General features: G+C 36.4%; 1 protein-coding gene and 1 long non-coding RNA gene across 3 annotated transcripts in view; one reads left to right on the plus strand and one right to left on the minus strand.

Annotated features, from left to right (window-relative positions):
- The window catches only part of LOC127559711 (uncharacterized), an 88,179-nt gene that overhangs the window by 41,699 nt on the left and 24,189 nt on the right, over nt 1-22,291 (plus strand). The window lies entirely within an intron of this gene.
- The window catches only part of LOC127559704 (sodium/potassium-transporting ATPase subunit alpha-2-like), a 71,534-nt gene that overhangs the window by 19,946 nt on the left and 29,297 nt on the right, over nt 1-22,291 (minus strand). For both annotated transcript variants that reach the window (XM_051993669.1, XM_051993668.1), the window contains exons 9-13: nt 13,230-13,428; nt 12,900-13,009; nt 12,553-12,687; nt 3,942-4,131; nt 3,431-3,603 (exon numbers count right to left, since the gene is read on the minus strand). In XM_051993669.1, the coding sequence (XP_051849629.1) occupies nt 3,431-3,603; nt 3,942-4,131; nt 12,553-12,687; nt 12,900-13,009; nt 13,230-13,428 (807 nt within the window). The remainder of the gene's footprint in view (nt 1-3,430; nt 3,604-3,941; nt 4,132-12,552; nt 12,688-12,899; nt 13,010-13,229; nt 13,429-22,291) is intronic.

Below are 22,291 nucleotides of genomic sequence, written 5' to 3' on the forward strand. Positions count from 1 at the left end.
TTCCCCATCTCCCCATTTATGCACAGCTCTGGGCCTTACTCATTACTTCACTGAGAAGATTGAAACAATTTGTCACACACTCTTAATCTTTTTCCCCTTTTTCTTTAGCTCAAAACCTTTTGACATTGTTTCCCACACCTCATTTCCTCCATTTTCCAATAATCAAATGGCTCTTTTCCATTCCAAGGCTAACCTTGACTCTCTACATATGCCTTTAATCCAATTCTCCCACATTTCCTCCAGCAGATTGACCACTCAATTACCCTCCCCACTCAAACTTCAATTTCTCTTTCTATTGGTTCCTTCTCTACTGCCTTTAAACACGGGCTTTCCTATCTTGGCAGAAAAACTTTTTTTAAATCCTATTGCCCCCACAAACTATTGTTCTATGTTTCTTTTTCCTTTCCAAGTTAAAGTCCTAGAAAAAGCTGTCCACACTCATTGCCTTTCTCTTCTCATTCACTCTGACTTCTGACCTCATCACTCACTGTTCTCTTAATTCTTTCTAAATTGCCAAATCTAAAGGTGTTTTTTCCTTAGTCTTTATCCTTCTTGACTTCTCTACGACATTGGACATTGTTAATCACCTTCTCCTGTTTTTTTTTTTTTTTCATGACATTACTCTCGATTCTCCCACTTGTGACTTTCTGTTTTCTTTATTGGTTCATGATTCATATCACTTTTTCTACCTGTGGAATCCTTTAAAACTATATTCTTGCTTTTTCCCCCCTCTTTCCTCTCTTTATTCTCTCCTTTGGTGACCCAGCTCTCATGAATTTAATTATCATCTCTAGACAGAAAATTTAGAGAGCCACATATCTGGCCCCAACAGTCTCTCTCTTGAGCTCCATTACTATACTGACAACTGTCTATTGGGAAATTTCAAAATGGATGTTCCATATTCACATAAAACTCAACTATCCAAAAACAGAACTCATTGTTTTTCTTCGACTCTATTCCTGATAGTTGAAAGAATCATTTTCTTTCAAGTCGTCCAGGTTCATAATCTCATTGTCATCCTTGTCTTCCCAACTTACTCTTTATTTCCAATTAGTTGTCAAATCTTACCATTGTCTATTTCCAGAATATCTCTCAACTCCAGCCTTTTTCTTTCTACTCACTCAGCCACCTCATTAGTTCAGACTTTTATCATCTTTGACCTACATTATAGCAAAGGCCTCCTAACTGAAACTTCTCCCCACTGTTTCCATAGTCCTCTCTCAGGGTGGAGATGGTTCTCTTCATCACTGAACAATTGGAACTGGTTTGAATCATCTCTTTGTTGAAGAGAGCCATGTCCATCAGAATTAACTGTAGTATAGTATTGTTATTGAAGTGTATAATGGTCTCCTGGTTCTGTTTATTTCACTCAGCATCAGTTCATTCTAGTCTCTCCAAGCCTCTCTGGAATCATCCTGCTGGTCATTTCTTACAGAACAATAATATTCTGTAACATTCATATCCCATAACTAATTCAGTCATTCTCCAATTGATGAGCATCCACTCAGTTTCCAAATTTCTGGAAAAAGTAGCCCAAAGATTCTTTAATTGTGGATTGCAATCCTATATGTAACTGAAGTGGGGCTTGTGAAAAATTTGGCAACATTAAAAGGTTTCTGAATGCAATGAGTAAAAACGACTTCAAAATCAAATGTGTCACGAATCTGAGGTGTTTCTGGCAGTGCTTATCCATGTTATGTATCACAGGACCTCAGTGTAGCCTTGGTTCTGAACCCACAATGTGAACACTTTGCATGGATGCTGCCAGAAATACCTCAGATTCAAGATAGGGTCCCATAAAAATATTTTGGGTGAAAAGGGGGTCATGAGTGGAAAAAGTTTAAGAAACCTTCATTTGGTCAAACTGACACATAGCATTCTTAATGTCCCTTTCTGTGCCTTTGTGCTCTCCCACTTAGAACACTCTCCTTCCTTCTCACCTCTCAGAATTCCACACTTCCCTCAAGACCCAGTTCAAGCATCACTTTATAAAAGAAACATTTTCTGATCTCCACAACTGTTACTGCCCTCTCTCTAATTATCTTTAAGTGATTTCAAATTTGCTTTGTATTTATTTTGCATAGATTTATGCATGTTGCTGTTGATGGAACATAAGTTAATTGAGAGGAAGGAATGTTATATTTTTTGCCTTTGCATCCTTACTTCCTAGGGTGCTTAATATAGTAAATGCTTGTTAGCTGATTTGTTGACTGTCCTTTATTTTCAAAGAGAATCAATGTTGGGATTAGGGTACAATGTCCTTAGTTGTGGCTGATCAGCCCCCCTAGCTCAAATGCCAAATACACATTTACCTAAAAGACTGTTTCATAGAAAACTCTCAAAAGGCAAGCACTCACACTAGGGCAGAAGCAGCAGTTCAAGGACACTCTCAAGGTCTCTTTGGAGAACTTTAGTTTTGATTGTATGACACGAGAGAGATAGAAACACCCATTATGGCATACCAGCACAAATTCCATGAGCAAAGCAGAATCGCAGTAGCACAAAGGAAGTGTGAACTGTGCAAATCCATTTCCATCCCCAATGTTTTAACAGACCATTTGAGTTTTGACTTGTGGTAGAGTCTTCTGAACTCATTTTGATTGGTTGATTTATGAACTGATCAGAGAAGGTATCAGTGGAAGACAGAGTATGAAGAAGGAGAAAATTTTCGATTAACATCTAGTCTAATCTAATCTAAGAGGTCAATAAAAATTTTCTATGTGACTTTAAGGCAGACAATAAGCAACAGTAGAGACAGCACTGGACTTGGAATCAGGAAAACTTGAGTTCAGATTTGGACTCAAGACACTTACTAGCTGTATGACCCTGATTTAACCCATTTATCCCAGTTTCCTTATCTGCCAAATGAGCTAAAGAAGAAAATGGCAAACCACTCCAGTATCTCCTGCCAAAAAACCCCTAATGATGTTTTGAAGAGTCAGATATGACTGAAAAATGACTGAACAAGGTTCACAAACTCACCTGAACCTCAAGCACTGTGTAGGTTATCATCACTATTATCATCATCATTTTAGACATGAGGCAATTGAATCTCAGATCAGTTAAGTGACAAGATCAACTCAGTAAATGCCAAAAGCTGCATTTGAACCCTCTATCATTTAGAATTCTTTCAAATCTGGAGTATTTTTCATTACAGAATGAAAGAGGATGACGGCGGAAAAAGACCAGAAGATATGGTTATTTGGACTATATTGGTCTCCAGTACTCTGGGGACAGCATTTTTTTAGGAGATTAGTAGAGACAGATTCTGATTGCAAAAAGTCGAGGATACATAATGAAGTGAAGAAAGGGAATACATGTTGCTCACTTTAGGACCTTGGGAGGGAAGGAAAGGAGATGTGTGTGTGTGTGTGTGTGTGTGTGTGTGTCTTTGTGTGTGAGATAGTGGTTTGAAGCACAGGTATCCTACCTTTATACCTGCACTTCGGCACTTGCCTACAGCATCCGGTACAGCAGCCCGGGGTGGGTCAATCATGGATATAAGCCCCACAAAACAGAGATTTTTTATAGGGAAATTGACATTGTCTGTATCAAAATTAAAGTCCCCAACATATGGGTCAGAGAGGTTCAAATAGCAGAATCCTGGAGGGAAAAAACGAAGAAAAGGTAATTCAGATACCCCTTCTTCTACATCCCTATGCCTTAGCATCCTATACCCTTTCCCAATCCCCTATGCCTTAGCATCTTGTACCTTTCCCCAATCCCCTATGTTTTAACATCCTGTACCCTTTCTCAATCCCCTATGTCTTAGCATCCTATACCCTTTCCCAATCCCCTGTGTCTTAGCATTCTATACCCTTTCCCAATTCCCTATGCCCAGAATTCTTCCTTAGCTTTTACGGTCTTCTCCACCATCCTCAGGACCCTGCTCCTCCAGACCTTCTCCCCTTTTCTGTTTCACTCTCCCCAGTTTCTCTCACCCAGCACACGCTCCCCTCGTCCTCCCAGTTCCATGTAGGCATTCTGGAAGGCCTCTTGAGTCTTGTCATCCAATGTTTGTTCTTTACCATGTACCAGAATAGTTGAGCAACGCTCTAGGATTTGTTCCGGAGCCCCCTTCATCACTAGAAAATATCTCATGGAGGTCTCATCTCGAATATGGATCGATAGCTAGGGAGAGAGAAGACGCTGTGTAAGGGAAGGAAGAGACAGGGCTGTGGGGAAGAGGTGCCCTTGTTCCTTATTTTTCCTCCAAATGAGGTTTCTAGTCCATCTTTCCAAATTCTCCTCAAGACTGGACCAATACTCAGGCTTGAGAATGGGAAGGGACCTTAAAGATCAATGTTAGCTAGATGAGGAAACTGAAGCTCTGGGAATAGTGATGGGTTGCAAAGAAATACTAAAGAAGGGAAAGGGACCTGTATGTGCCAAAATGTTTATGGCAGCCCTGTTTGTAGTGGCTAGAAACTGGAAATTGAATGGATGCCCATCAATTGGAGAATGGTTGAGTAAATTGTGGTATATGAATGTTATGGAATATTATTGTTCTGTAAGAAATGACCAGCAGGATGAATACAGAGAGGACTGGCGAGACTTACATGAACTGATGCAAAGTGAAATGAGCAGAACCAGGAGATCATTATACACTTCGACAACAATATTGTATGAGGATGTATTCTGATGGAAGTGGATTTCTTTGACAAAGAGACCTAACTCCGTTTCAATTGATGAATGATGGACAGAAGCTGCTACACCCAAAGAAAGAACACTGGGAAATGAATGTAAACTATTTGCATTTTTGTTTTTCTTCCCGGGTTATTTATACCTTCTGAATCCAATTCTCCCTATGCAACAAGAGAACTGTTCGGTTCTGCAAACATATATTGTATCTAGGATATACTATAACCTATTTAACATGTATAGGACTGCTTGCCATCTAGGGGAAGGGGTGGAGGGAGGGAGGGGAAAAATTGGAACAGAAGTGAGTGCAAGGGATAATGTTGTAAAAAAAAATTACCCTGGCATGGATTCTGTCAATAAAAAGTTATTATAAATAAAAATAAAATAAAGTAAGCCCCCAAACATTAAAAAAAATAGTGATGGGTTGACCGTGATTCCCTGAACAACAAGGAGTTGAGCTGGCATTCAAATACAGGTCCTCCAACTCCAAATAAGCCCTTTTTATACTACACTGCAGAGATGATGCTTACCTCTTGAATTCAATTCATATCAACACCATTATGGTTTTTGTTACCTACTTTGTGCACAGTAATTTGTGGACTGAGTCTACCGGGTAGGAAAGAGGAGATAGGCTGCAAAGAATGCTTAGAGAGCCTTGTTTGCTTGCTGGAGTTGGTTGCATAAGGCTCTGTGACCATGGATCAGACCCTGAGTCTCTCCAAGTCTCAATTTTCCCATTTGTAAAATAGGGATATGGGGCAGTTAGATGGCACCATGGATCACAGAATGCCAGGCCTGGAGTCAGGAAAGCTCATCTTCCTAAGTTCAAATCTCGCCTCAGACACTTATTAGCTGTGTGACCCAGACCAAGACACTTAACCCTGTTTACTTCAGTTCCTCATTATAAAATAATCCAGAGAAGGAAATGGCAAGTCACTTTACTATCTTTTCCAAGAAAATCCCAAATGGGCTAAAAAATTGTTGCATGCAACAAGAAGTGAACAAAAAAAAAAATAGACTATCTGCCCTACCCACTTTACATGGCTAAAAGAAAAGTGGTTTATAGTCTTAATAATACGATAGAAATGTAAGCTGTTATTCAAAGAAAAGCAGAGCAGAGTCTGGTCATCTAGGTGACTCAGTAGTTAAAGCATAGGGCCTGGAGTCAGGAAGATCCAAGTTCAAACTTAGTGTGAGCCTGGGAGAGTCATTGCACCATGTTTGCCTCTGTATTCTTATCTGTAAAATGAACTAGAAAAGGACGTGGCAAATGGCTCCACTATCTTTGCCAAGAAAACTCTAAATTGGGCCATGAAGAGTCAGATGGGACTGAACAATAAATTTCTCCCATTAGACTATGAACTCCTTGAGAGAAGAAACTTGTCTTTTGCCTTTTTCTCTTGTATTCTCAGCATTTAAAACACAGTGCCTGACATATAGTAGGTGTTTAATAAATAAATGCTTAATGACTGACTGATATTAGCTATGCCCCCAAATATATGTTTTATTTTGTATCTTTGTCAGAAAGGTAGCACAGTTCAGATTCCCAAAATCATGATTGATCCTTGCATTGAAGAGAATTCTCAAACCTTTCAAAGTGGTTTTTCCTTATGATGTTCCTAATATTATATAGATTGTTTCTGTCATTCTGCTCACTTCATTGTCTATGAATTTTTTATTCAAATGAGTTCCTATACATCATCTTAAGTTTATCTGAAATTGTTCCTTTTGTCATTTCTTATGGTGCAATAATATCCCTGTATCGTAATTTGTTCAGCCAATCCTCGATTGATGGATAGGCCTTTAGTTTATTTTTTTCAGTATCAAAAGTGCTCTTATAAATATTTTTACATGTATGTGCTCTTTTCCTATTCTCTTGGTTTTTTTTTCCCCCAGGAGGGGATAGGCTTACTAATGGTAATGTTGGGAACAAAAAATATATATAGTTTTAGTAGTTTTGGGAGCATACTTCCAAATTTCTTTCTAGAATGGCTGGACCAGTTCCTAACTCCTCCAGCAGTATGTTAGTAGGTTATATTCATGCAGTCCTTTCAATTGTCATTTTTTTGCCAGTCTTATGGGAGCTGGGAGAATCTCAGAACTGCTTTAATTTGGAGCACTGTATTTTATTTTGTGGGGAGGCAATTAAGGTTAAATGACTTGCCCAGAATCACATAACTAAGTGTCTGATTCTGAATTTGAACTTAGATCCTCCTGATTCTAAGACCAAAGCTCTATCACTCCACCTAACTGCTCACCGACCATTTAAAATTATTAGCTATTTGCTGTTTGGTTAAGTTTTAAAAAGTTACTGTTCTTCTGGATTTTAAATTATAGGCATAATTTAGAGATATTATGGATTGAGTTCTATTCAAATTTCAGTAAAGTGAATATTGCAATAACATGAGTCACAGAAACTTTTCGGTTTCCCAGTTTTAAAAGATATGTTTACACTACACTATAGTCTATTAAGTGTGCAATTATATTATGCCTAAAAATAATGGACATGCCTGAGTTAAAAATTTTATTGCTAAGAAATACCAATCATCATCTGCGCCTTCAGCCAGTCATAATCCTTTTGTTGGTGGAGGGTCTTGCCTCAGTGTTGATGGTGGTTGCTAATGGGTGAGGTAACTATGGCAATTTCTTAAAATAAGATCACAATGAAGTTTGCCATATCAAGTGATGTTTGCTTTCACTGGAACACCCAGAGACCATTGTAGGCTTATTAATTTGGCCCAACTTAAATTTTGTGTTGTCTGCAACAGCAAGATTATATAATGATCATTTCTGTTGGATGTCGCTCTTTTCAACAATGAGATGATTCAGGTCAGTTCCAGTGGTCTTGTGATAGAATCTCAATCATCTGTACCCAGAGAGAGACTATGAGAACTGAGTGTGGATCACAGCATAACATTTTCACTTTTTTTTTTTTTTGCTACTGTTTGCTTGCATTTTGCTTTTTTTCTCATTTTTTCCCTTTTTGATCTGATTTTTCTTGTGCAGCATGATAATTATGGAAATATGTATAGAAGAATTGTGCATTCTTAACATATATTGAATTACTTGCCAGCTAGGGGAGAGGATGGAGGAAGGGAGAGAAAAATGTGTAATACAAGGTTTTGTAAGAATGAATATTGAAAATTATCTATGCATGTTTTGAAAACAAAAAGGTTAATAAAAGGAAAAAAAATGTTGTGTCTTAGAAAATAGGCCTGAGGAGAAGGAGACACATGGAGTAATGGCCAGCTGGAATACACACACCATTAAGTTTGCCATTTTATTTGGGTGCAGTTCATGGTACCTCAAAACAATTACAACAGTTACAGGAATGATTACTGATCCCAAATCACCATAAGAGATGTAATAATAATAAGAATAAAAAAATCTGAAATATTGTGAGAATTGTCAAAATGTGTGACAGAGATACAGTGAGCATTTGCCATTGGAAAAATTAAAGTTTGTGGAAACCCTATGTTTCCACTTGGTCAACATAGGGTTTCCACAAACTTTAATTTGTAAAAAAAAAATTAATACCCCATAATATCTGTGAAGTATAATAAAGTGCAATAAAGCAAGGTATACCTGTACATGTGCAATTCAATGACTTGTTAAAATATAAACTTTATTATTATGTAGTCCTTTCCAATTGATCAAATATCAATCCTTTGATTTTGTTTTAATATTTTCATGTTGTCTCATGGAATCCTTGCTTTCTGTTTAGTTCATTCTAATTTTCAGTAGTCTGAATTCTTGGTTGTGGTTAATTTCCTTCTCCAGCTCATTTTACAATTGAGTAAACTGAGGCAAACAAGATCAAATGACTTGCCTAGAGTGACCAGTTGGCAAACATCTAAGATAGGTTTGAATTTAGGAATTCAGGAAGAGCCTCAAGTCACTGGCCACTTGGCTATCCTTTCTGCATAGTATCTGATAACTAATCTGTTCCAGTAGTTGACTTCACTCTTTTAAAGCCAGTATCAAATTATTTTCATCATTACTGTAGTATGTGTATGTATTTGTAGTATATGTATATATATGTATATGTATTATAATCCATGATTGTAGTATATGATTTGAGATCCAGGCCCCCTTTCTTTTTATTTAAAAAGGGTTGGGTTTTTTTTTTTTTTTTTGAGATTCTTCATCTTTTGTTATTCCACATCAATTTCTTTTTTTTTTTTTTTCCTAGCTCTCAAAAGTAATTCCTTGGTAGTTTGATTGGTGTAGCACTGAATAAATTGATTTGAGTAGCACTGTTATTTTTATGTTGACATGGCCTATCCAGGAACAAATGGTATTTTCTTACTTATTTAGGGCTGTCTTTATTTTTCTAAAGAAAATTTAGAAAAAATTTCCAGTTACATATAAAATAAATTTTTTTGGGGGGGAATTTATACATGCAACATTCATTTTCTACCTATTTTCATAAGAATCATGTTGAGACAAAAAATCAGAACAAAAGGTGAAAACAGTATGTTATTATTTTCCCCAGTTACATGTAAACATTTTTGTTATATTTTATATTCATTTTTTACATATTTCCATATATATATATATATCATGTTGAGAGAGAAAAATCAGAACAAAAGGAAAAAACCATGAGAAGAAAGGGAAAAAAGGTGAAAAAAGGTGTCTAGCTACATTCACTCTCCAAAGCCTTCTCTCTGGATGTGTATGGAGTTTTCCATCCAAAATTTATTTGGGATTGCTTTAGGTCACTAAACTGCTGGGAAGAAACAAATTTATCATAGTGGATCATTGCATAATCTTGCTGTTGCTGTATTCAATGTTTTCCTGGTTTTGATTTTTTCACTCAGCATCAGTTCATGTATATCTTTCCAGGACCTTTCTAAAATCAGTCTGCTCATTATTTCTTATAGAACAATAATATTCCATTACTTTCACATGCCATAACTTATTTAGCCATTCCCTTATTGATGGGCATTTATTAATTTTCCAGTTCTTTGACATCACAAAAAAAGCTGCTACAAACATTTCTAAAGAAAATTTTAATTGAATTTCTATAGTTCTAGCATGATGACTTGATAAACCCCCAAAATATTTTATATATTCTGTTGTTATTTTTAATGTAATTTCTTTTCCTTTTTTCTTGTTCCTGAGTTTCTTGGTGGTAATAAATTGAAATGCTGCTGATTTCAATGGATTTATTTTATATTTTGCAATTTTTCAAGGTTAATCATTGTTCCAATTAATTTTTAATTTACTCTTTTTTTTTTTTTTGGTTCTATGGATAAACCTTTATATCACCTTTAAAAAGGGGTCATTTTGTTTCCTCTTTGTTTACCTTTATTTCTTTGATTTTCTTTTTCTTGTCTTATTACATAACTATCATTTCTCACTTAACATTAAATAATAGTGGTGATAATGGATATCTATGCTTAACTCTTGATCTTATTGAATAAAGTCTTAGCCTTTCTCTATTATATAGGTTATTGACTCTTAGTTCTAAGTAAATAATTGCTATATTAAGGAAAGATCTGTGCTTTCTAATGTTTGGTTTACAAAAATGGACGTTAGATTTTGTAAAAAGCCTTTTTATTGCCTATTGACACAATCATGAATTTTTTGTTATTTTTTGTTACAAATATAACTTATTATGCTTATGGTTTTCCTTTCCATCATTCCTGGCATAAATCCAACCATAATAGGTAAAATATTAAATATGTTGTTTTAGTCCCTTTACTAATATTTTGTTTAATATTTTTGCAACAATATTCATTAGGAATCTTGGTCTAAAGTTTTCTTTATCTTCCTATTTCTTTGTTTCAAGTATTAAGACCATATTTGTAAAACAACAGTAGTAATAGCTAGCACTAAGATGTACTAAGAGGTTTTCAAAATTATTTTATTTGATCTTTCTAATCACTTGATGAGATAAGTACCATTATTATCCTCATTTTATGTTCACTGGTTTGATTACTTGCCCAGGGTCATAGAATTAATGAGCACCTGAGTGAGGCAAGATTTGAACTCAGGTTTTCCTGATTATGAGTCCTGGACTCTGCTATATCTACCTGTATGTGTCACCAACTGGTCTTATATCACGGAATATAGAAGATTCCCCTCTTTGCTTATTTTTATAAACAATTGATGTAATATTAGAATTATTTTTGCATTTTGAGGATTTACTTGTAAATTTATATGGCACTGGATTTTTGCTTTGTCTTGTTTCTATTCCTTTAATAGTTAGGTATAGCTTATTTAATTTCTTTTTCTGATTAGTTGTTTAAATCTCAGCTTCTTAAACTATGGTTCATGACCACCCCATATGAGATAACTCATAACTGAATGTTGGGGTTACAATATTATGATTTGTTATAAATGTTTGATTTGTATACCTATTTTATATGCCTATATATCCAGAGTCATGTAAAAATTTCTTGAATGAAAAAGAATCAGAAGTGGAAAAGTTTAAGAAACCTTGATTTAAATGCTCTAGTTCTGTTCATTGGACAATTTCATAATTTAAAATATTAATTCATTTCATTTAAATTGCCAGTTTTGTTGGCCTATACTTATACAATTTTCTTTATTTCATTTTAAGTTGCTGTGAATTTTTCTTTCTCATTTTTAGTACAATTTGATTTTCTTTTTTTAAAAAAACCATGCCAGATAATTATTTATTTTATTTTTATTTTAAATCATGTTTTTTTAAAAATTTATTATTATTATTATTATTATTTTTTTTTTTGCTGAGGCAATTGAGGTTAAGTGACTTCACACAGCCAGGAAGTGTTGTGTCTGAGATCAGATTTGAACTCAGGTCTTCCTGACTTCAGGGCTAATGCTCTATGCACCACATCAACTAGCTGCCCCTTGTTTAATTTTTTAAACTTTCAAATTTGTTATTTCTTCTTTGATTTTTACTCTTTCTACCTTGATATTTGGTTAATTTAAAAAAAATATTGTTTTGCTAACTTTTTTTTTTTAATGACATGTCTATAATAAATTTGCTTGCCTTCTCAGATGGAAGAAAGAGGAGAGGAAAGAAGAGAGAAAGAATTTGAAACTCCAAAATTTTAAAAGATAAGTGTTAAAATTATTTTTACATGTAATTGGAGTAAAATATTAAATTTATAGAGTAAAAAAAGATAATCCATAAAAATAAATTACATGTTCATCTCAATGACCTGTTAAAATATAAATACTTTATCATCATTATAGTCCTTTGTAATTGACTAAATGCTAATCTTTTGATTTTGTTTTAATATTTTCTTCTTGTCTCATAGAATCATCACTTTTTGTTTATCCACTCTAATTTTCAGGGTGTTGAAATCTAAGCTATTAATTTTCCTTGTCATTCTTTTCTTCCCACTTGTAGTTTCCTTTAACATTACATTTCTTCCAAGTTTTCAATAATTCTTGTGGCTAAGATATCCTTATCTCTGAACTTTATCTCTGAAATACTTGTGTAATTATTTGTCATCAAGTATATTAGTAATGGAACTATCATTTAATTAATCTACAAAGCTCTTTCCACTGTACCATGCTGATTTTTTGTTGTTGTTGTTGTTGTTGTTGTTCTGTACAATTCTAAGGACTTCAGAACATTAGAGTTTTCAAGTCAACGATGTATCTTAAACACTGACTGTATGCAGGAGACATTCTGCAAGATGAGTTATATAGACAAAAATGAAATAGTTCTTACTGTCAAGAATATTACATTCTATTAATCTCCTGGTCATTTTAATCACTTCTCATTCTTCTCTTTTTGAGAAAAGGAAATGCTCCCAATGAAGATTATAATCTTGACATTACTTGACTTGATACTGATTTATAAGAATTACCTGATAACCAATTATGCTCCTAGTCTAATCCTCATCTCCCAACTTTTTTCTGTCTGTTCTCCCCTTTCTTTGATTTTTTTTCTTGCACATGACTCCATACCTGGTACTTGTTGGTGGAGTTGAAGGGAATCTCTGCCACCTTAGTGTATTTCATCCTCATCTCAACGACCGAGCCATAAGTTTGTTCAACGAACTTGAGTAGAGCTGATTCAGAAGCATCACCTGTGGTCGTTCTCTGCCGGGAAGGGGCTAGAGTCACCCCCAGGAGCAGGAGTTTGGGCACCAGGATTCCCGAGAGTCACTGGGAGGTAGAGGGTCCACCCATGGAAACGAGGCGATGGATGGATTGGGAAGGAGACACACGTGCTGGATAATGAGAGAAGTAACTAACTGAAGGCTGGGAGGACAGGGCTTTGGAGATACCTTCTTTCACTATGGATCCAATACCTTAGTGACAGGGATTTTATCTTGACCTGCTTGAAATTCAGCTCGATTACACAGACCAGCAATGAGAGCCAAAATAGACCAAGTTTCAGAATTCTTGTCAAAAGTCTTTCCTAAGAAAAAGAGGAATTTGTGAGTATGGGATGCAAGGGGATAAATTTGAGAAATACTTTCATACTCTGTTTCTTATTTAAATGCTTCTCAGGGACATCATTCCTTTTCTCAAAGCCCACCTTTTAGAGGTCTTTTCTTTTCCCAATGTTACCATTCCTTCCCTTTCAAACCACTTTACTCCTCCTTCCTTCCCCTTTCCCCACAAATGCTCCCAGTCACCAGACTGGTCCTCAGTAGTGTCAGCCTCAGATATAGTCTTGTCAAACCACATGTGGGCCACAGTCATCCGGTTCTGGGTCAGGGTGCCCGTCTTGTCTGAGCAGATGGTGGAAGTGGAGCCCAGGGTCTCTACAGCCTCAAGGTTCTTGACCAGACAATTCTTCCGAGCCATTCGCTTGGCTGTCAAAGTTAGACACACCTGGGGTGAGGGTGGAGAGGAGAAGGAAAGGAAAAGGAGCTTAACCTGGTATTTCTTGCTGGAGTTGCCACCTCAGCCCCCTTTCCTTTTAAACCCCAGGCTCAGAGACTTATGTAATAATAACTGACATTTATATAGCACCTGATACATGCTAAACGTTGGACTAAGTAAGGCGCTTTAAATTATCTTATTTGATCCTCATAACATGTGAAGTAGATTCTATGATTATTATCCCCATTTCACAGATGAGAAAACTGGGGCAGATAGAAATTATATGAATTGCTCAGGGTCACAGAGCTAGAAAACATCTAAGATTAGAGTTGAAATTATTTTTAATTTTTTAAATTAAAAAAATTTGCAAGGCAATTGGTTTATGTCATATAGCTAGTTAAGTATTAAGTATCTGAGACCACATTTGAACTCGGCTTCCCCTGATAGAGGGCTGATCCTCTATCCTCTGAAGCCATTTAGCTGCTCCTATGAGATTAGATTTGAACACAGTTCTTCCATGCTCTATCCGCTTTATCACTTAGCTGCCTAAAGCATCAGGAAGGTACATTCAATCTGAGGTTTTCAGAAGGCTGCTTTCACACAGTTCAAATTGCTCAAGAGTTTCAGAGTAATGAGTCATATCTAGTTGGAGCCTAACTAGACAAGAGCTATGACAAGGTATGAGAGGCTGTAGAACTGATGTAGAGGGGAGGCAGGAGTTAGGGAAATTAGGAAAGAATAATATCCTCATCATTTAGGAGCATAAGCTTGTAAGATTTAGAGCTAGAGATCTTAGAGAATAGCTAGTGCTTCCCTATTCATTTTACAATTGAGGAGACTGAGTCCCAGGGAATCCCAATGTTTTGCCCAAGGTTATAGTTAGTTAATAACAGAATGAGGATTTGAATATAATCCATGTTTAAGTATAGAATGCCAATAATTCTGAGCACTATATCAGTTTTTGGAAAGAAACACTAAAGAAATAGGAGGCATAGACTCTGCCTTTCTGGATCTTAAAATTAGAAGAGGGAGACTAGAGATACATGTATACACATTTATATACACACATAAATCCATATATACACACATAACATGCAAAAAGAAGAAATATACCAAAGAACACATAAATAATTTAGTTCATCTCAAAAAAGGCACTTTATTGAAGCACTGTAAAGAAATGCCCTTTCCTTTGCTGAGGTGGGAATTAAATTACTGTGGGGGTGGTACTGTAAACCTGTGAATATTTCCCTGGGGAGAGAAATATGAGCTCTACTGAAATCAATCTGGGTAGAACTTTGCAAATGTGGCAGATTGATGCCCTGCCCCCAACCCCTGGGTTTGGAAGTTGGAGGTTAATAATAGGGGTTGAAAGGGGTCAGGAGTCCATCAACTTGTCATGAGAGGAGGGTTTGAGGAGATTGGTTGAGGCAAGTCTAGGGAAGGGACATCCAGAGTTTTCTCCAAAGATGAATGTAATGGTAGGTCAATTGGTGACTAAGCCAGATGTTAGTTTAGATGGAAGAAGGGTCTATTTATCCTGACCATTACCGACCAGAAAAGGGATACCTTTTCCATGAAGTCCTTATTGTTGTTGTTCTGTCATTTCATTCATGTCTGATCCTTCGTGATCCCATTTGGGATTTTTTTGGCAAAGATACTGGAGTGGTTTGTTGGTTCCTTCTTTAGCTCGTTTTACAGGTAAGGAAACTGAGTCAAACAGAATTAAGTGACTTGCTTGGGGTCACACAGCTAAGGAGGATTGCTGTTGCATTTGATTTGAATTTTTATTGATTCCAGGCCTGGTACTTTACCCACCTACCTGCCCTGAAATCCTATTTTAATCATAATTGAGTGTTCTAGATTTGCAGGAATAGGTACTAGGTTTAAGATCCTGGTTTTGCCACGTATTAACTAAGGAACCTCAAAGCAAGTTGTCTTCAAAGGGTTTAATTAGATAGTGTCTAAAGTTTCTGGTAGTTCTACATCTATGATTTGGGGCTTTTGGAGGCTGTGCTAATGAAGTTGAAAATACTGGCAAGTGCTACCAATCTGGGAAACTGCAAGACAAGGTTTGACACATTTCTAAGGCTTAAGCTAGTTTAATTTGGAGAAGTTTATCATCAGAAAACTGACTACTAGAGGATGATTTTTAAAAATTCAGAGCACTTTATAAAACCACCTATTAAGATAACAGAGGGTTTGTTATCTCTATGGTTAAAAGGAGCATCCACACCAATGAAACAAGAAATCATTTACAGTATCCATGTATGAGATAGCTTTCTATCTAAAGCGCAATAATTCTTTACTTGACTTGTATATGTTTTTAACCTTTACTTGTTTCTTTTAAGTAATGATAAAATACCTTTTCAAAAGCTCAACTTGGATTTAATAATACACTAAGGGTAAAAGAAGGTAATGTTAGGGCCAGGATAAGCCAAGAGTAATGGTAGCAGGGGAGAAGCTATTTAGGTGATACTTTTTTTCCTTGAGGCAATCAGAGTTAAGTGACTTGCCCAGGGTCACATGGCTAGGAAGTGTTAAATGTCTAAGACTGGATTTGAACTCAGGTCCTTCTGACTTCAAGATTCGTGCTCTATCCTCTGCATCACTTAGCTGCCCTTAGGTGATGCTTTTAAAGCATTGGGATGATGATGAGCAAAGAGCCAGTAAGATCTTTACAAAAAAGAAAAGAGGTCTAAAATCTCAGATGGGATTGGAATCAGAATGTTGTCTTTTTTTTTTTTTTTGGCTTGGATTCCTGAAGCTTTGTGTGGCAGAAATAATCTGGTGAGGAGTTTTGTGAATCTAAACAAGGGAGAAGGCTATATACCACAGCACCTTATGTAAGGGAAGTAACAAGAGCTACGTAATAGATAGAAGATTGTTCTTGAAATGAGCAGGGCCTGTCTTATAATCTTGTCTCAGATACTAATTTGTTATGTGACTAGAAAAATCACTTAATTTCTCTATGAATCATTTGCAAAATGAGAAGGTTGGACCTGATGACTTTCAAGGTCCAGACCTATGATCCTATGATCAAGGGAGGCAATAAGGAACTTCCTCTGGAGAGGTGACCCAAGGTTCAGGTGTGAATCTTCTGGTAGACAATTGTCTGATGGGGAGATGAGTATATAAAAGCTATTTATTAAGTCAGTTAATAAATATTTGTGAAGTATTTACTGTGTGGCAGGCATAGCACTGGGGACACAAAAAAGACAAAAAGACTGCCCCTACCATCTAAGAACTTACAATCAAATGGGGAAGAGGGAGAAAACATGCAAGCAAATATATACCAAACCAGCTATGGATAAGATAAATAGGAAATAATTAACAGAGGGAGAGCCCTGAAATTAAGAGGAGATGAGAAAGGTTTCCTATAGAGGTAGAATTTTAATTGAGAGTTGAAGAAAACCAGAGAAGCCAGAAGGCAGAAATGAGAAGAAAAAATATTCCAGGTGAAATGTTTTGTTTTGGGGACAGTGTTGGAGACTCATGTCACTGGATCAAAGAGTATGTGTTGGAAGAAAGGTATAAAAAGACTGGAAAGGTAGAAGGGGTCTAAGTCATGAAAGGCATTGAATGCCAAACACAGGATTTTGCATTTGATCCTGGGGGTGATAAGGAGTTCTGGAATTTATTGACTGTATGGGTATGAGTGCTTTAGTGATATTGAGATCAATAGGGCTTGACAGCAGATGGATGGGATGGGGGAAGTGAGAAATAGTAAGCAGTTAAGGATAAGTAATACTTAGGCTGAAAGTCTGGGAGTTTGGAAGGTTGGTGTTTATGACAGGAATAGAGAAGTTTGAAAGGAAAAGGCTTTGGATGGGGAGGGAAAGATGATGAATTCAGTTATGGACATGTTGAGTTTAAGATGTCTTTAGGACATCCACTTCTAAATGTCTAATAGGCAGTTGAAGATGTGAGACTGTAGACTAGCAGAGGAGTTAGGGAAAAATAGATTTGAAAAAGGTCATCATAATGAAATTCACAGCAGCTGATGAGCCCCCTTTGCCCCCCCACCCAAAGTGAAGTAGTATAGAGAGGGAGAAGAGTGTCTAGGACCGAATGCTTTGGGACATCTATGGTTGGAGGGCATAATCTAGATGGGGATCTAATAAAGAAGGCTGAGAAGGAGAGATCGTATAGATGAGAGAAGAGAGAGTGATATGCCCAAAACCTAGAGAGAGAAGATTATCAAGGAGGAGATGGTGATTAGCAGAGTCAAAGACTGCAGAAGGGTCTAAAAGAATGAAGGCTGGGAAAAGGCAATTAGATTTGTCAATTGAGAAAACATTGGAAATTTTCAAGAGAATAGTTTTGCTGAGGAAGCCAGATTTTAAGGGGTTAAAGGGAGAATGAGAGGATAGAAAGTGGCCTTTTGAGGAAATTAGGCACAAAGAGCAGAAAAAATGGTGGGTAGGATGATATCTACTAGGGATAGAAGGATCAAGTGGTGCTTTTTTTTTGAGGATGGGAGACGTGGATGTTTGTAGGCAGTAGGGAAGAAGTTAGTCTATTGAGAAAGATTGAAAATAAGTGATAGAATGAGAATGATAAATCTGTTGGAGGTGATGGCAAGGGATGGTATTGTTTGAGCATTAGAACAGTGGTTCTCAAACTTTTGTTTTCAGTATCTTTATCCTATTAAAAATTATTGAGGATCTCTCCAAAGTGTTTTTGTTTATCTGGGTTATATTTATAGACATTTACCCTATTGGAAATAAAAACTATTTTTGAATTTGTAGACTCTCTAAAAGGGTTTCAGAGATCCCCAGGATTCTGTAGACCATACTTTGAGAACCACTGAGGGTTTGGTAGAGGGATTGGTAAGGAGTAAGGCTACCTCATCTCGTAAGACAGTATGAAGTAGAAAATAGTGGTATAAGACATCTGAGGGATATAAGAAGGAAGAAGGAAGAATATGGAGTTAATAGTGAATGGCCTCAGTTTTTTTCTGTAAAATATGAAACAAGGATGTCAACTGAGAGTGTGGGTGAAGGAGGAATCATGGGAGATTTGAGGAGAGATAAAAAAAATTTGCAAGAGCTGCTGGAGATAGTGGGATAGTGAGATAATATAATAGGGATAAGGGAAATGTAATAGGATTGCTTATCCTCGTTAAGGGCTCAGTTGAGGTTTTGTAACATAAATTTGTAGTAGACACAATCATAGTGGATATGTGATTTTTCTCCACCTTCATTTATTTGTTAGAAGTAAAGGTAACAAATGGTGGGAAGAAAACAAGACTAAGACTTGACTGGGTATAATGGGCAATATGATAAGGGGGCTAGGAATGCAAAAGAAAAACACAGTATACAGTTGAACTAGTTTATCAAGGGGTCAAGATGAGGAGAAAAGGGGATACAGTGACCAGTGAAGGAGAGAAAGTCTGGGAGAGAATTGAAAAGTCAAGATGATACCATAAAAATTAGAAGAGTAAGGGATAATTATCAGATCTTTGAAGAAGGCAAGAATTTATGACTAAAAAAGAACTAGAGAACATTATAAAATGCAAAATGGATAATTTTTATTATATTTAAAAGGGTTTGAACAAACAAAACCACTGCAGCCAAGATTAAGAGAGAAAGAGAAAAGTGGGATTTTTGTTTCCTGAGTCAGGGTCACACAGCTAGGGTGTCTTAAGTGTCTGAGACCAGATTTGAACCCAGGTCCTTCTGACTTCAGGGGTGGTGTTCAATCTATTATACCACCTAGCTGCCCCTAGGAAAAAATTTTTATAGCCAGTATTTTTTTCCTCCCTTTCTCCCTCCCTTCTTCCCTTCTTCCTTCCCTTTCTTCCTCCCTCTCTTCCTTCCTTCCCTCTTTTCCTCCTTCCTTCCTTTCCTCTTTTCCCCCTTCCTTTCTTTCCTTTTTCCCCCTTCCTTCCTTCCCTCCTTTTCTCCCTCCTTCCCTTCCCTCCTTTCCCCCTTTCTTCCTTTCACCATTTCTTCCTTCCCCCATTCTTTCCTTCCTTCTTTCCCCCATTCCTTCTTTCCTTCCCTCCCTCCTCTCTTTTTCTTTCTTTCTTTGTTAATTTCTTTCTTTTTTCTGTCTTTCTTTCTTTTTCTTCTTTTTATTTTCTACATGCACTCTTGCAAAACTTTGTTTCAAAATTTTCTCCTCTAGATACTAAGTAATAGAATATATGTTAAATATGTACAATTCTTCTACACATATTTCCACATTTTTCATGCTGCACAAGAAATCAAAAAGGGAAAAAAAACATGAAAAAGTGTTTCTGATAAAGATCTCATTTTAAAATCATATTAGAGAATCGCCTCAAATTTGTAAGAATACAAGTCATTTCCTAATTGATAAATGGTCAAAGGATATGATCAGAAAATTTTCAGATGAAGAAATTAAAATCACCTATAATCATATGAAAAAAAATGCTCTAAATCACTATTAATTAGAGAAATACAAATTAAAACAACTCCGAGGTACTACCTCACACCTCTCAGGTTAAGATGACAGGAATAGATAATGACAAATGTTGGAGGGGATGTGGGAAAATTAGAACATTAATGCATTGTTGGGGGAGTTGTGAAGTGATCCAACCATTCTGGAAAGCAATTTGGAACTGTGTCCAAAGCATTGTCAAACTCTGTATAACCTTTGTTCAGAGATGTCTCTACTGGATCTATATCCCAAAGAAATCATAAAGGAGGGAAAAGAATCCCTATGTGCAAAAATGTTGTTACATCTGTTTTTGTGATGGCAAGAAATTGGAAAATGAGTAGATGCCTATCAAATGTGGGGGAATGGCTGAATAAATTATAGCATATGAAAGTAATGGATTATTATTGTTTTATAAAAATGATGAACAGACTGATTTTAGAAAGATCTGGAAAGATTTCCAAAAAAAGTGATGCTGAGTGAAGCAAGCAGAACTAGGAAAACATTGTACACAGCAACAGCAGGATTGTGTAATGATCAACCATGATAGACTTGGTTCTTCTTAGTAATCCAAGGCAATCCCAATAAATTTTGGATGGAAAATGCCATCTATATTCAGGGAGAGAGAACTATGGAAGCTGAATATATATCAACACATACTATTTTCATTTTTTTCTTTCTTCTTGTGGGTTTTCCCTTTTGTTCTGATTTTTCTCTTCCAACATGATACATGTGGAAATGAAAGGAGAAATTAGTGTTTGGTTGGACCTTTGGGACAGAAGGATTGAAAGAAATGAGAATAAGAAATCAATTGGTGGGGGGTGGGGAATAGGGTTTGGATGATGTATTTAGAGCTGGAAGGGACTTAGAGGTCACCGAATCCAATCCCTTCATTTTAAAATGAAGAAACTGAGGCAAAAGAGAAATTAAATAACTTGCCCAGAATCCTGCAACAAGCCTCTGAGGAAGGATTTGAGCTTGTCTTCTTGGTTTCAGTGCACTGTACTTGAAGTAGTGTGGTGGATGAGTAGATGGATTACAGAAATGGAGGACTCTGGAATACTTCTAAGGCCCTACGGATAGAGGAGTCATCTGGTTGTCATTAACTTGGAAGGTTGAATCCAGATGAAGCTATAGCTAATTGCTTTGATTATACCCCCTAAGTGAGGCCTGGCCCTTTTCCATTGATTAGAAGGGTAAATGAAGCTTGAATCATTACAGAAAGGAGACTTTCTGGAGTACTGCATAGGGTAAGCACAAAAGAAATATCTTCAAGCAAAATTGTATTTCACATGGGAAAAGAAATTTCACCTTGGGAAACTCCCAAAACTCAATGAAAACCAAAAGACTTGGTTCGATAAAAATCTTAAAAAGAAATATTTAGATAAGCTAAAATGCTATGAAAATGAGATTTTTAAATATTGAAGAAATTGCAAAAGAATTTAACACAGATTAAAATGATTTTTTAAAAAGCTTGTTGGAAACTAAACTGCATAAATAGCATTGAACATCTCTTGCTGGACAAATGTCCAGCTTGGTTGGACTTAGCTTTTGTAGCAACTATTGTGGAAACAGTCTTCCTCAGGAGCATCATATAAAATTCCACTGAATCTTAGACTTGGTTTTCTCCCCAGATGTTCAGGGAAAATTCAGGTTTGCTCCATCCTGGCTTAGCAAAGGGTATTAAGAAGAGTCATAGCCCCAGGTTTTAATGGGGAAAATGGTGGTATTATTACATTAGCAAGGTAGTAGGGAGGAATTCAAGTGGGAAGCAAAGAGAGGAAGAATAGTGCAGTTGCTAGTTGTCTCTGGATGATGAATCAAGTGTTGAAGCAGAAGGGAGTCCCAAATGAAGTGGAAGAATTATTCCCCTTAAAGTCACTTAGATGCTTCATATCCTTTGACCCAGCACAGTCACTACTAGGTTTATGCCTCAAAAAGATCACAGAAAAAGAGAAGGAATCGAGTTGCATAGCCATAGTTTCAACAGTACTTTTCATTGAAACAGAAAACTAAAAACAAAAAGGGTAAAGGTGGGAGTAGTTTAATCAGTCGATCAATGACTATATATATATATATATATGCATACATATATGTGTATGTATAAATATATTATATATATGTAATGTGTGTTAAGATGCTACACTCTTGCCTTTGTGGGATACTTATTAAGGTCCTCTTAGCTATGATGTAGCTTTTCTTCAGAACCTCGAACCTTTCTTTCTTTCTTCATGTCCATTTTCTTCTTGACTCATGATACAGACACAGCACCAGGCTAATACTGTTTTGAAGACGATGCTAGGATACTAATGAAAACAGCCAAATCCTCTGGACTTATTGAAGCCTTTGTACAAAGTTCCCTTCCAGTCAAAAGGTGGAAGGGAAAATAAACAAGTTCAAGGTTAAATTCCGAATTTTTTTTCCTGTCCTTCCCCCTTCTTAAGGGCTCAACTTTTTCTTATTTCTGCTATAG

Source organism: Antechinus flavipes, chromosome 4 (assembly GCF_016432865.1).
Source record: "Antechinus flavipes isolate AdamAnt ecotype Samford, QLD, Australia chromosome 4, AdamAnt_v2, whole genome shotgun sequence".
Classification (NCBI taxonomy): domain Eukaryota; kingdom Metazoa; phylum Chordata; class Mammalia; order Dasyuromorphia; family Dasyuridae; genus Antechinus; species Antechinus flavipes.